Source organism: Miscanthus floridulus, chromosome 18, assembly GCF_019320115.1.
Source record: "Miscanthus floridulus cultivar M001 chromosome 18, ASM1932011v1, whole genome shotgun sequence".
NCBI lineage: Eukaryota > Viridiplantae > Streptophyta > Magnoliopsida > Poales > Poaceae > Miscanthus > Miscanthus floridulus.
In genome coordinates, this window is record NC_089597.1 from 127,117,198 (window position 1) to 127,132,841 (window position 15,644).

The window sequence follows — 15,644 nt, forward strand, 5'->3', positions numbered from 1 at the left end:
GAATGCCATAATCTACAAGACACCCAAGCAATGAATTACCTACAAGAAATGTACACAAAGTACAATCTCAGGAAAGAATAAGCAATTTCAAATGAACACCACAAGGTTGTGTTCATAGATAGTTTGCTAAAGCCAATCAGCCAGCCAATGGATAAGGAAGATATGGTGCTAGAAACCCACAATTATTCTGACAATATGAATCATTAAAGTTGATATCGAGTAGTAGCAACCTACATCAACATATCAGGTTGAATCTCGTCAGTTATCCAATTTCAGGGCCTGTTTAGTTCCCCATTTTAGCCAAAACTTTTGCTGTTTTATCTCATCTTTTGGCAAAATGAATCTAAACACCATAGGCAAAAACAGCAAAACTTGGGCTACAAAACTTTTGGCATTTGGGACCCAAGAGACCCAAAACTGGGCAAAAAAACGTCTTGGGAGCGCGTGCTGTGTCTGCATGGCTAAAGTTTTGTCATGCATCTAAACACCAAATGCCAAAAGTTTGAATGGCAAAAGTTTTGCAGCATAAGATTAGGGGCAAAAGTTTTGCCATTCCAAAAGCATCTAAACACCCCCTCAATAAACAGTGGTCCAAAAGCCCAAGCAATTACTGTTTCCCCCACGGCTGGTGGGCTACCTAATCCAGTCCACTCCCTGATCGCCTCCACTAAACAATTCCAAGGAACATGGAGCATCCATAACCCAAACCAATTCGCTCCTGATGATCTGGAAACATCACAGAGAGGAAGGAGAGAGAGCCGATGTCCATATTGACTGGGCCAGCCCGTTAACCAGTTTAGACAGCCCATTGTCTGTATTTACCCCGGTCAGCCTTCGGGTTGTGGGCTGTGGCCTTTTTATCACTGTCCCAAAACTGCTGTGCTCGAAACAACAATGGCATGGTGTCATACTGAAGAATCAAATCACATGGATTCAGACATTCAGTTCCATCACCGTGAAACCCACCGACGGCCACGAATGGAGTGGGTTTGCGTGCAGACACATCCGACTTCCTATCCCTGGTAAAGTACACAAGAAAGCTTTGTGTTATGAGAAGATTCACAAGCTCCTTTCATTTATTGCTGTCTCCATTCCAAATTGTAAGTCTTTTTTACTATGTATCTAGGCATAGTGTACATCTAGTTGTATAGTAAAAACTAAGTATCTAAAGAAGCAAAAACAACTTACAATTTGAAATGGATAGATGGCATGAAGAAACAGTACCTTAGGCATTTATAAATTTGAAATTGGAAGCAGAATTGTGAGATGAAGCACTTGTTATTCTTGTGATTGTATTCTGTCCTCTGGAACAAGACTAGGAGCTTGCAGAGTGGTAATCACCAAAAATCATTGCAAGAACATACTCCATCTCGGAAATGGTGGAACCTACTCTGATCTCTAACAATGATTTCCCGGTTCCAAAGCTGAGAGATTAACTTGATTGCAGAGTGGCAGTCCTCACAGACTCTCAGGTTCTTCATGATATGAATCGGTAAGTTCGGTGGAAGGCTAATGAGACCAAAAGCAATGGCTATCTTCTCACTGTGTGCTAAAAGTGCCTGTTCTTTCTCTTCCTCGTCAACGTCCACTGCTATCCTTGACGTAGCTGGAAAATAACCCACAGACTTCAGCCTGCGTGCAATTTCCTCCATCATCGTGATGATCTCTAATGTCCGAGGATGCGATTGGTCATTGACAACAAACTTGTGTACCTGCCCAGCCACAGTAATCGAGCTGTACCCTGCCGTCTTCTTAACTCCCTGTTCTTCCATCAACATCCTTATTCTTTTTGCATCTACCCATTGTCTAGAGTCTATGTATATGTTATACAACTGGACATAGACAGCATCCTCCTCAGGCGCTAACTTAAGAAGATGCTCCGCAGCATGTCGGGCTAGGTCAATGTTTTTGTGGACTCTGCAAGCACTCAAGATGGAGCCCCATATGACGGCATTTCGTTGCATTGGCATGGTCTGAACAAGAAGCATAGCTTCATCCAAGAGCCCACTGCGAGCAAGCAAATCTATCATGCAGCCATAATGCTCAACCTGAGGGTGTAATTTGTGCAACGATCTCATCTCGTTGAAGTGCAGACGACCTTCATTAAGCAGACTCGAGTGGCTGCATGCAGTCAGAACAGCAATGTAGGTAACTGAGGTGGGCTGAAAACCATCACGCTTCATCTGGCAGAATGACTCCAGAGCATCCTTACCCATCCCATTGAATGCAAGACCTGCGATCATGGCACTCCAAGTGTGAACGTCTCTTTCACCCATGCGATGGAACACAGCGGTTGCCTCATCCACCCTCCCACATTTCATGTACATGTCCACAAGTGCAGTTCCAAGGTAGACATCTTCCTCTGCTATCCTCTGTTCGATTGAAGCATGCAAAGCCCTGCCCTGTGGCAGTGCACCTAAGCTCGCACAAGCAGTGAGAAGGCTCACCACGGTAAAATTATCAGCACTCATGCCGTGTTTCCTCATCTGCATGAACAACTGTAATGCATCTCTAAGCCGGCCACTGTGGATGTATCCAGTGATCATCGAGTTGAATGTGATGACATCACGGGCGCCCATTTGATCAAACAGAGACCTTGCAATATCAACATGGCCAAGCTTGCAGTACCCGTCAATGATAGCATTCCATGGCTCAGACTTTTGGCCCCTTCCCACAGCGTCAAAGACCGCCTGTGCTTGGGCAATGTCACCACATTTGGCATACATGTTGATGAGCGCAAGAACAAGATTGTCAGTCATCCGCATCCTCTTCTTCCCAACCAGCAAGTGCAGCAAGCGCCCAAGCTCCAAAGTCTTGAGCTTCGAACATGCCGAGAGAGCGCCAATCACCGCGACTTCATCCGGCTCGACACCATCTGAAAGGATGCAGTTGAAGCAATAAACGGCATCAGCAGGCCGGCCAGCACGCGAGTACCCAGCAATCAAACTAGTCCACGAGACCACGTCCCTCTCCGGTGCCTGCACGAGGAGCCTCCGCGCTTCATCGAGTAGCTCCCACCCGACCAGCCCGCCCGGCGCCGATCACCGTGGCCCACACGACCGCGTCCTTGACAGGCATCTCATCGAACGCCCGGCGGGCGTCGTCCGTGAGCCCCAGCGAGGCGTACATGTGGATGAGGGGGTTCGCCACGATCCGCGCGGCGGAGGGGAGCATGGTCCGGAGGCACGCGGCGTGCAGCATCCGGCAGAGCCCAGCGCCGGCGCCGGCGGCGCAGCACCGGAAGACGAAGTGGAACGTGAAGGAGCTCGTGCGGACGCCCCCGCGGCGCATGCGGAGGAGGAGGAGGAGGACGGGATGGTCTGCGCCGGCGGAAGCCTCGAGGCAGGCACGGAGGGCGGTGTCGTGAAGGAAAGTGGTGGGGTGCGGCAATCGATCGAACAGGCTTAGCACGTAGCGCAGGTGGCGCGGGGCGGAGAGGCAGTTGGTGAGCGAGTTGGCAGATTTAACTTTTTACCATTATAAGAATCGGCATCTCCTGATATCTCACTTTAACGGCTGACAATACGAGTTTGGCACGCAATGGAGATAAGAGATACAGAATTGCCACTTTTGCACTCGTGGCACGACAACGCGTCAGTCCAGATGGGATCCGAGTCAACATGGGGGTGGCAAATGACCGTGGCTGCCCCTGCCCTCTGCTGCTAACCCAGCCAGGCTGCACTCAGTCGCCTCGCCCGGCCCATTCGTTCATTCTTTGTCTCCCCGCTCTCGCCGTAGCCCTCCGCCGCCGCCTTCCTCTCCCAGCTTTCTCGATGGATTGAAAGTACGTGTGGACCGCCATTGTCGCCATCCCGCTCGTTTTATTGCACTGGTTTTGATGGGATTGTAGGTTAGGTTAGGTTAGGTTAGGTTAGGGTCCCTACCAGTGATAGTGAAATTGTCCGCCTTCCTTGCTTCGTAGGCCGTTGCTGTAGTGGCTTCTGTTGCGGTGGAGATTGGAGACGCAATGGATTGGAGTGGTTGCCCTATTTGGTAAGTTAAACTTCAGTGCACTTCGTCCTCGCTTTGATTCCGGATTGGGAAGATGGTGTGTAGTATGATACCGTCTAACAATTTGATTTGTGTTTCTGTTCGTTATTATGTCAGGATTGATCCTGGCAACGTTTTTAGATTAGTTGTTAAGGTTTCTAAGTATGTTGCTGATGGTGAGTACGGGCAAGCAGAAATGTCCCCGTATGAGCATGAACTATGGCTGGATAGGACTGTGCAGTTTTCTCTATCTAAATTTCATGATGAAATGGCCAGTAAGATAATCTGGGGACCTTCACAGACATTGGATGTTTGGGTGGTTGACAGTGACAGTGAATCTGAATGGAAAGTTAGTATGGATGAACATTTTGAGCAGCTAATAAAGGAATAGATGTGATGACAGGGTAGCTGTGCTTTGTAGTGGATGTAGTCAGCAAACATGCTCAAAGTGCCAATGCTAGCTCTGGTGTTAGGTGTGCATCTGGTTTCACTTTTGCACAAGGCAGTGCTGCTCCTGGTAATACACAAGGCAGTGGTGCTCCTGATAATGTAGAAGACAGTGATGTTCCTAATAATGTTGAAGGCAGAACTTAGCTAAATCTGAATATAACCACTACATAGAAATGTCTTATATTTGAGTATTTTACAAGTCATAATGCACGATATTCTAGGATTTAAGTGAGCATCGATTAAAGTTTAAAGTTGTTTATTAACGCCTTAACCAACAAGAAAGTAGTAGTAAATTTGGGTTGCTTCAACTCCAAACTTCATCTTGGATTCCATGTTTGGGACATACAGACATCTTAGACGTTCGATTTTAGACATATGGGGTTGAATCGATTTGCCTACCCGGCACCCTTAGGCCAGGTCTCAAACCAAACACCAAGAAGCAACAAAGTCTCCTAGTTCATCCTGATGGAACAAGGAAAAATTGTGCTCCATGTTTTTAATCGAACTACTCACAGAGAGAGCAGCACGGCTAGCCTTAAATTGCGAGACATGCGTCTTCCCTGCCAACCACCGTGCGCCGTCGGTGCATGCATGTGTGAGAGAGTTCCAGGAATGGTCATGCACGCCCACGACGCAGGGCGTGGCTGCCCATGCGTGCACTGCACCACGACGATGTCGATCAGTCGATCCAGAGCCTTCCTTTGGTTGAGTCGCACGCAGCTCTCTGTATAAGTACGGACCTCGCGCGCACCAAGCCTACTCACTCAGTCACTCGGGCAGTCCATTCCCGTCCCTCTCCGGCCATTCGATCAGAAGCAAGCGAGCGAGTGATCCAGCCGCGGAGACCGAGGCCGGCCATGGGCAAACAGGCGACGGCGACGGTGCTGGCTCTGGTGCTCCTGTGCGTCGTCCTGCTGGCGGCGCCGGCGGCAGACGCGGCGTCGTGCAACCCGTCGGCGCTGAGCGCGTGCGCGGGCGCGCTGTTCGGCGGGGCGGTGACGCCGGGGTGCTGCGCGTCGCTGCGGGCGCAGCAGCCGTGCCTCTGCCAGTACAAGCGCGACCCCGCGTACCGCGGCTACGTCAATGGCCCCGTCGCGCAGAGCGTCACCCGCGCCTGCAGCCTCCCCATGATGAAGTGCTGATGCCTGATCGAGAGCCTGCTCCGTCCGTCGCCGCCGGCGACCGCCCGCCGCGCGCCGGATATTATATACGGCTACGTATACTACTGCGAGTCCACGTCAGATCCATGGACGGACAGACATACGTGCGTCTAAATAAACGCGAGCTCTAACCCGGCTGGTTGTTGCAGCTCGCCATGCTCCGGCAACTCGTAGTCACCTACCTCGGGAGTGAGGCTATGCACGATGCCGGTGGTTTTGGCTGTTTTCATCATGTTTCTGAGTTGTTTTCGTATAAGTAAAATCGCGCTGCCGTGCTGTGTCCAGCGTTTATAAATTTATAAGTTTTATTTATACTAGGCCGGCCTGGGTACTTCTGAACACAGAAGTCCAATTTTTTACAATTTGGCTCTCTTTTTTTTTAAGAAAATTTACGTTTAGCTTCTTGGGAGACTTAAATTCATCTTTTGACCCTGGGGTCGGCACCAGGACTCATGGCGCCGAGCTAAAACGTCTCGGTGTCACAGATCTTGGCTCCGAGGTGCTTGACCGTGCATCCTAGGTGGCGTTCACGTGATCGGTACCTCGACGCCAGAATACATGGCGCCGAGCTCGGCGCCACAAATCTTGGCGCCGACCTCGGCGCCATGTATTCTGGCACCGAGCATGGATTCAAAACCAGCGGCCTTAGCTCTCTCTAGCGCGCTCTGTCTCTGCCTCTCACCGCCGACGTCGTCGTCGTGTCATCGCCGCCATCGCCCGCGCCTCCTGCGCCGGCAGCAGGCCACCGCCCGTCCTCCACCCCGCGTCGGTCGCCTCCCTCGCTCCCCCATCCACTCCCTCAGCCACCGCAGCAGGCCGCCACCGCGCCCCGTCACCGTGCGATTTCCGGCCGCCCTCGTCGCCCCTTCCCTCCTCCTCCTCGGTGTCCGGCGGTGAGGGCGGCCCGCCACCGCTCGCCGGAGCTCCCGCCAGGTGGCTTGCCTCCGGGCCCTGCGCCCCCTGCCCATCCGAGGTAATTTTTTAGTTAAGTTAAATTAGTTAATCTACTTTAGGTAATTTAGTTAGTAATTTTTTTAGAATATTTAGCAAATTTAGTTAGCAAATATAATTACATAGGTAGAAAGTTATATGCTTATTTATTTAGTTATACTATATACTTAGTAATATATGTATGTAGCTTATTTAGTTAGATTAGATTGATAGAGACATAATTAGGGAGTTAGTTACTTATTAATTTAGTTAGCTAGTTAGTAAGTGTAGTTACCAAATCTCTTATATTGTTAGAGAGATAGTTAGGTAGTTAGATACTTATTTGTTTAGATAGATAGTTAGATAATTTAGTTAGTAAATGTAGTTAAATATTATGGTTAGTTATCTTATAATAATATACCCGTAATAACTTGGTTAATGTGCATACCAACTAGATGGACAACATAGTCATCTTGTATCATGGAGGAAGTGTGGAGGAAGATGAGTTTGGTAATGTCAATTTTGTTGGAATGCAAAGGATGCTAGTGATATTCGATGATCGGCCATTGTTTTGTGAGTTGTTTGGTAGGGCTCGTAATGAGCTTAAATGCAATTCAAATGAAGATGCCATCTTAGTTGAGGTGGTACTTCACCATGGTAGGTCAGGGACAATTTTGAGGCGGTTGGTCCCAATTGCATAGAGGCAAAATGGGACAAATATGTCAAAACTGTCATGAAGAATAAGTTTTAATGTTTGGATTTGGTTGTACGGAAGTTGTCTAATGATCTCACCCCTCATGGGTATTCACTCCCTAATGTTCATTCACCCCCTCATGGGTTGTCACCAGCACTAGAGAATCCGGCACCCTCTGAGCCTCTTTTACCCAACCGTGAGGTGGATGTGGAAGATGCGGTTGTGGTGTCTGATGCTCAATCCGCCCCCAATGAGGTTGGTGTATGTCCTGGTGTCCGTGCAGAATGTGGGACTAATGATGTTGTATGTGCCCCTCAGGAGATCCCTTTGACCCAGAATCATCCTAGTAAGTGATTTAGTAACACTTTGACTTTCCTTATTCTTTGTTCATTCAATCCCTTTGTCTCAGTGCTATCCATATTTGTGCTTTAAATGCAGGAGACAATCCTAATAATGATGGTTGTGCTCCTGTTCCTCCATCAACCAACATGGACCCAGGGTTTATGGCCTCTAATAGTGTAGATGTTGATATTGCGGATGATGAGGAGCCTTATGGCACAGCAAAGGTCGTTGATCCTGATGATGACCGCCCAGTTGTAGCTTTGAGCGAACAAGAAATGGAGCTCATCAGACGCTTTGTGTCCTGATCGTGATCCACTGGTTCATGAATTCAACGACCTTAGTCATTCTCAACATGCTTATGAAGAAGGAAGAGATGACGAGCTGCTAGAGGCTCCTGAGGCCGATGACAGTGTGGAAATTCAGAAGGGCATGGTCTTCAAGGACTTGCCCACCTTAAGAAGGTGGCTACAGAAATACTCTGAGGCGTAAGAGACCATTCAAGGTGAGGCATTCCTATGTAGAGCGCCGTTACACGGTGGTGTGCGAGATGGCAGATTGCAATTGGAGGGTCTGTGCTCGCAAACAGAAAGCCACAGAGAAATTCAAGATCACCAAAATTGTAGGTCCACACACTTGTGCCCAGTCAGATCTAAAACAGAAGCATAGACAGTTGACCTCTACCCTCATTGCTAGAAAGTTATACACAACTTTGAAGGGTCAGCCTAACTTAAAGGTCAGGACAATTATGGAGATGACTAAGGAGATATTTAAGTATGACATAAAGTATGGGAAAGCATGGAGGGCAAAGTAACGGGCCTAGAAGATGATATATGGGGACTGGGAGGAGGGGTACAAGCAGTTGCCTGCAATGTTCAATGCAATGAAAGCAGCAAATCTAGACATGCATTACATGTATATCTCAAAGCCGAATGAATGGAAGGACGGGAGGTAGATATTCTTTCGTGCTTTCTGGTGCTTTCTCCAGTGCGTCGAGGCCTTCAGGCACTGTCGTCTAGTGTTATCCATTGATGGTACTTTTCTGCTTGGTAAGTACATGGGCACATTTTTTGTAGCCATTTCGTGTGACGTAGACAACACATTGGTTCCTTTGGCTTTCGCTTTGGTGGAGAGGGAGAACAAAGATAGTTGGGGATAGTTCTTGCGGCTTGTTAGGATCCATGTCGTTGGCTCTCATAGGGGGGTAGGTGTCATATCTGATAGACACCAGGGCATACTCAGTGCCGTACAAGAGCAGATTCCAGGGTATGCACCTTTGCACCACCGTTGGTGCACTCGACACCTTGCCGAGAATTTACTTCGGAAGGATGGTACGAAGGACAACTTTCCTCTATTCGAGGAGGTTGCTCGCATGCTTGAGGTGCCGTTCTTCGAGGAGAAGTTGGAGCAGCTAAAAACGGCAACAAACGCAAAAGGTAGGCAGTGGCTGAGAGGATTGATGAGAGAACCTGAGAAATGGACAAGAGCCTACGACGCTGGTGGATGGAGGTACGAGTTTCAGACTAGCAACATGGCGGAGTCATTTAATAGTGTACTCAAGGGTATACGTGCCATGCCAGTCAATGCCATTGTATCATTCACCTTTTATAGGCTAGTTGCATGGTTCAACGAGAGACACACTCAAGCAATGGCACTACAGAGTCATAATCAGAAATGGGCACCTAAAACTAAGAAGCATCTTGACAAGGCAAAGGAAAGGGTTGCCACAAATGACGTCGATTGCTTTGACCACAACACCGGCAAGTACCAGGTCATAGAAAGGGGTGATATAATGTCCGATGGTGAGGTCTGGCCATCAAGGAGTTATATTATGGTACTTAGTAATTTCGGCTTCCTTGTGCTCCTTTTCTAGAGCCTCGGGATTCTCCTCTGGGCATCAGGATTATAGAGCCTCAGGAGTTATATCATAGAACTAGCAAGTTATGAAGACTACTGAGTGTAACGATGCCATTTTCCCTTTCTCTAGGCATCGGGATTCTCCTCCATCACTGCCTTCGCCCGCTGCGCACGCTCAAGCTTCCTCTCCCTCTCCTCCCTGTGCGAAGCAACACGCCTCCTTTCCTCCTCTTCCTTGTGCTCTTTTTCAAGAGCCTCCTCTCTACGTCTTTTCTCCATCATCTTCTTGTCCTTTGCCTCCCACCGTAACAGTTGCTGCATCTATTCATTGTCTTCCGGCTTGATCTCAGTGTCGATCCACTGCTCAAAATCACAGAGCGGTGGAGGGGTCTGCAACAAATGCAATTGTTACAAAACAAATAAATCAGGCAAGACTTCATTTGACACAAAATAAATATTAAACAACATCAATTTATCGCCATCTTGTTAATACGGCGCTGACGAAGTGTAGGCTCAAACGCAAAATTGGCACACATCCAATACAGGCCTATACATGTCCTCTTCATCGGACTTGGCTACCTTGCAAGGATCGCCGCAAAAAGCATATGGACACAGGAACACTACTAGACAGAGGCAACGGTCAATGGGTCAAATGCATTTCCGATCATCCGGCCATAACTAAAATTGAACCAAAAGCAATGAACATTAAATCCTAAACCTAGGGTTTTTCTATTTATTGCACGTAAATGAAAACATAATATAACACGATGATATGAGATTACCTTGGCTTAGTAGCTTTACCATGCCTAATCCTACCGTTACATAATACAAAAAAATTAAAAAATCACTTCAAACATTAGGTAATAACGTATCTAGGGTTACAAAATAGACGTAATATATACCAAATTAATGCGTAAAAAATGATAAGAGAAGAGAGGATACCTTGTTCGCGAAGATGTATGGATCAAATCAAAGTATCCAATGTCAAATTCATCAATTCAAGAGATTGGACGGGTTAGAGAGAGAAAGAAACCGAAAGGGATGAGGAAGAAATGAAAGCAGCCTCGGCAAGGAAAACTTGGCCGCACGCTTTGAATCCATGCTCGGCGCCAGAATACATGACGGCGCCAAGCTCGGCGCCATGTATTCTGACGCCGAGATACCGGCCACGTGAATGCCACCTAGGACGCTCGGCTGTGCACGGCCAGACACCTCGGAGCCAAAATCTGTGGCGCCGAGACGTTTTAGCTCGACGCCATGAGTCCTGACGCCGACCCCCAGAGTCCAAAGATAAGTTTAAGTCTCCCCCAAACATAAATTTTCTTAAAAAAGGACCAAATTGTAAAAAATTGGGACACAGAAGCCTCACCCTCTAGATGAAACTACAGGATACATGTTGCTTGTGGAAATGGCACTAGCGAACTCACAACTGAATCGACTGACGATCAAACACAAAGTAAAACGACTGAGAGGTGGCATGATCTGATGATATAAGCTACTGGTTATATATGACTGGGTAATCTGGAAACAGCAGCACAGCACCACAAGCAGTATGGATTTAACACTCCCAGAACATCACACATAACGGGCAGTCACGGCATAAATTGCATTGTTTAAACTAACTGGGTACCAAACCCAAAAGCAGCTAACCAAGACATGTAAAATCAGGATGACCACCAGGTACTACTCGGTCTTTAAGAGCCAACCTAGGGGGTGTAAAACTCATGATAACCACCAGAAATACCTAACTACTCAGCCCAAAGGACCTGAACAAGCGATTTGAAACTAAGGATAACCACCGGAAACAGTTAACTAGTCCTGCGAACGGGAATGGAACAGTAGCTTCCACTGCTTTGTCCTCCAAGCCACACTTCTGGATGCAACTAGTATGTACACCATAAACCTATAACTCGGATCAAACAGAGCGCCTTGATATGTAAGATCACTTCGCAACAGAAGTCCCCGCTAACTTCTCATCATCAGGCAGGCCCTGCGACAAATAAGCCGGTCAGGAAAGGTTGTCCAACAGGTGTCATGATTCACGAATGTATCTCCAGCAACAATACATGTATGCAGAAGTACAGTATATTGAGGGAATCGCACATACCAGGTCGTTGTGAAGCAAATTGATCTCTGAGAACTTTGGCAGCACAGATTTCACATCAGAAGTTGCTGACTTCTCATTCTGCAGATCTTGACTCATCTTGCTGCTACTCTCAGACACCTCAGCATTGTGGTAATCAGCACCAGGTACACCCTGGCGATGAATAGGTCAATCAATGAGCAGAACTGTATGTTGCACAAAAAACCTTGTCCAAAGGCTCACAGCTCATCTTCGCAAAAGCTTAACTTACAAAGAACTGGGATGGATGGATAGATAGAGGGGTGCTGGCAAGGTTGGGCGGCAAAAGAGAGTTTAAAATACCTGGCCATTATGAAGGTCATTGGTAGCTTCAGCATCATCATGAAGCATATCTTGCGAGTTCAGCTCATGAAGCATATCAACAGTCAGATTTATGTCAAAATCATTTGCCTTGAGTAACTCATCAATGAAATCTGTGGAGACATTTGGGAACATTGAAAAGACCATGTTGGCTAGAGCAAGTTCATCAATGTCATTTTCCTCATGCTGCGAAGGATCAAAACTGCTACCAGAAGCCTCTCCCTTTGATGATGACCCTGCAGAAATGATAAGACCTGCTGAGCTCTCAGTGTATTCATATGAATAAAGCAAATCTGAGAGTTCAAAACCTACAGAACCACTAGAAAAATATTTAGTCTCACCTCCTTGTTTTTCTGGGGCTTTGTGTGCAAATGAACCCAGCGATACAGGTATGAAAGGGCTGGCGTTTGGATTCAACTGGAACGATCCTTCCATGGTTCTTTGATCAACAAATCTGTAAATGTGCAAAGACAAAATTCAGCGCAAATATATATGTGCAATTTACAACAGCAAACAAGAGAATTCACAGAGTAGCCATGCATAACTTATATCAAGAGACAGTAATATGGTCCAAAGTGCCAATTCAAAGCAATAAAGTTTGAAACTGAGCAGAAGGGATAATATTAAAATTCGAAGTAGATCAACTGTGTTAGTACATATTCCGATCTCATGTGCTATGTGCATCACAAAATTAATCTTCTTGCGTTAGAGTAATCCAAAATACAATACTTTTGGAAGAGTAAATTTCCAAATGTAGGAGAATTTTTAAAACAACAATTAGTCTGCTAAATTTAGAATGTTGCTGACAACAATACTGACTACAGAATGCAAATGACAAAACCAGCAATATGCTCAAGTGACAACTAGCGAATGGATGCAAGTAGTTGCTATCAATCAGAATATTATTGATGGGTGCTTCAGCTATATGGTAAAATATAAAACACTGACTTTGCTTCAATATCATCATACAGGATTACATGATAAACATGTGGATAGATTTTTTCTTCTTCAAACATAGAGAAGGATATTCCAAAGAAGGCAGTGAAATAAAAGCATAACTATTTCAAATGCTCCAATCTGGCGCACTACCATTAATCAGAAACAGTAATATTCAATTACATGCAGATAACATCCTAATTTTCATAAAGAACAATTAAGGAACTGTTATACCCATCATTCCCTTCTAGAGAATTGAAAAGTGATCACAGATGAGGTAATGGAATATTTGACTAGTGGCCCAAGATATCAAATGAGTTCATTAAAAAATAGAATAAAGGAGGACGCAGGCTCCTAGACAGAAACAGTGGTTAGCTTATCGCATTCGAGTTCTAGAACTAAATCCCAGAAGTAATGGACCAATTCTCTAAAATTAGGAATAGTAACTATCCAAAAGATACAGTCACTGGCTTAATTGCTACTAAAGATCTAACAACTTACATCAAATGGGGTGATTTTAAAAAAACAGCAAATATTTGTGTAGTCCTAAAAGATTTATAACCGAAACAACGCTGAATAATTAAATTAATCAGATTCAAGACAAGATGCCATACTAGAGTAGAGCCAAAATGACAACCTACCAATAAATCAAATGGGGTGATTTAATACGATTTAGAAGAACAGAAGCAAGTAATAGTATAATCCCACAAGCTTTCTAACCAAATAACAAAGAATAATCGAAGTAGTTAGATTCAATAAGCCGTACTGGACCAGAACCAAAATCACAACCTAGCAATACATCAATGTGCGGCATCAGGCCCGTAGTAATGCAAATAACAGGCAAAAAAACACTGTAGCCCTTGCTACTACAAATCCTTATCTACTGCATCTAATCACCGCACAAATTCTGACTGCAAATCAGAAGCGCTGTGGCCAAAGCAGCAGCAACACTACTCAGTAAAACCTGTAGAAATCAAGCAGCCTCAGCTGCTGCAGCTGTGGTAGAAGTGCAGCCGAGCAGAGCCTCTAATAGTCTATTTGATCTCCACAAGCTACCAGGTCTTCCATCCCGATCCCGTGTACAAGACAAAGCAGCACCTCAAGACTAATACAGAATCCGGATCAGACCCATGAGTAACAAACGAACATCATCACAGTAAAAAAAAAAAAAAAAAAAAAAAAAAACAGAGAACACGCATCAGCATTCCCGTCTTCCCAGCACGAGCACCCACGCGACCAACCAAACTGGCTCTACAGACCCCTACCCGATCCCAGCCGCAAGGCCCACCAGAACAAGCAGACAAGCAGGGAGAGCAAGCGGCGCTATCCCAACTTCCCAAGTTCGCAACGGACCCCTACCCGATCCACACAGCGAAGCGCACCAGAACACAGCAGGGGGGAGCAAGAGGCCGATCAAAACCCCCCACGACGAGGCAGTGGACCAGATCGGCACCACGATCGCCACAACTCGACACGACTGGCGGCCGAACAGATCGAGCTACGCCTAGACCTAGCCCACACACACCCTAGAACAGATCGAACGGACAGATACATGCAGCCCGGAGCGCAATCAAGTTGGGAAGGTTTACCTCGGGACGATCGGCGGGGGCGATGCGGTGCGGAGGTCGCCGGCGTCGGGCGTCGCGGTCGGTAGGGTGGTGGTGTGAAGTGGGAAGGCTGTGGGGGTGGACTGGGGAAGAAAGCGGAGCCTTTTCCCTGTATATCATTAAAAATGATGGCATTTTTGCCACTGCAAAGTTTGGACTTATCTAGGTGTTATGATACTTTATTTCTTTGCCCCCTAAGTCATTCCGTCCATTTTCGCTGGTAACGATGTGTAACGGCGAGGAGAAAAGACCGAAGTGCCCTCGGTCTAGGGAGGATGAGTGAAATTGCTGTTTGCCCTGTGTGCCACTCCTTAACCAAGCGTTTAAGCGCCAAGACGGCTGACGTGGGCAAGTTTTTTTTACGCCAAAGGCACTGAGCTTGGCGCCAAAGAGACCCCGCTTGGTGCTCTAAATAGGCCCTCAGCCCTCCCTTCCCACTCATTCTTTTCCTTTTTGTCTCTCCTGCTACCTCGCTGCCAGTGCCATGTCTCAAGCGTCAAGCAGCTATGGGAGGAGGCCCAGGCGGGTCATGTGCCCAACTATAGTGTGCTAGCTAATCGATTCATATCGATGACTACGAACAACCATAATCGTGCTTTCCATAAGTGCCCGTACTTTGCAGTTCGTTTTTCTTCCTTGCTCATTCATTCATATGTTGTTCTTTATTCCCTATTTGGTGCTAATCTATTGATGCTGTTGTTTATAGGCCGGAGGATGCCAGTTTTATCAATGGGATGACAAAATGGAGGACACTGTTGTGCACCAACCTAAAGCACCTGCTCCATTACAGGCCATTCCTCTACAGGCAGTGGCAGCACCAGCTCCTATCTCTACAGCAACTCCTCTGGCCATCGTCCAGGAAGATTCCCAGTCGGCTAGAATTGTAGGCAATGCAGTAGTGGAAGATAGGGTTCTTCAGCAGCTTAGGTGGATTGAAAAGCTGGTGTTTGTGTGTATCTTTCTTGCTTTGTATGCTATCATGAAAAAGTAAGGCCCTATCGGCATGTTCATTTGGCGGTGGCTTATCGTAAACAATCGTAAATTTCCAGCCGGAACAGTATTTTTCTCTCACATAAACCAGCCAGCAGTACTTCTTCACGAACCAGCAACGATACGAACCAGCCAACCGAACAGGCCGTATGTATGCAGACTGTGTATGTGTGTGTTTGAATGAAGACTAGTGATGCATGAATGAATGATTTTCATCAGAGTTATGATATAATTTATGATAACATAGT

General features: G+C 46.6%; 2 protein-coding genes and 1 pseudogene across 2 annotated transcripts; 1 reads left to right on the forward strand and 2 right to left on the reverse strand.

Moving 5' to 3' along the window:
* Nucleotides 1-882: 882 nt before the first annotated feature.
* Nucleotides 883-3,704, reverse strand: LOC136524630 (pentatricopeptide repeat-containing protein At5g48910-like; annotated as a pseudogene).
* A 1,590-nt stretch (nt 3,705-5,294) lies between these two features.
* On the forward strand, nt 5,295-5,582 carry LOC136519996 (probable non-specific lipid-transfer protein 2). Its single transcript, XM_066513400.1, has one exon. It carries the CDS (start codon nt 5,298-5,300, stop codon nt 5,580-5,582), a length of 285 nt encoding a protein of 94 aa, XP_066369497.1. The 5' UTR covers nt 5,295-5,297.
* A 5,376-nt stretch (nt 5,583-10,958) lies between these two features.
* Nucleotides 10,959-14,507, reverse strand: LOC136522224 (uncharacterized). The gene is made up of 5 exons (XM_066516022.1): nt 14,389-14,507; nt 12,205-12,317; nt 11,846-12,099; nt 11,528-11,677; nt 10,959-11,410 (listed from the first exon to the last, which is right to left on the reverse strand). The coding sequence occupies exons 2-5, from the start codon at nt 12,296-12,298 to the stop codon at nt 11,363-11,365; spliced, it is 546 nt and encodes a 181-aa protein (XP_066372119.1). The 5' UTR covers nt 12,299-12,317; nt 14,389-14,507; the 3' UTR covers nt 10,959-11,362.
* Nucleotides 14,508-15,644: the final 1,137 nt, after the last annotated feature.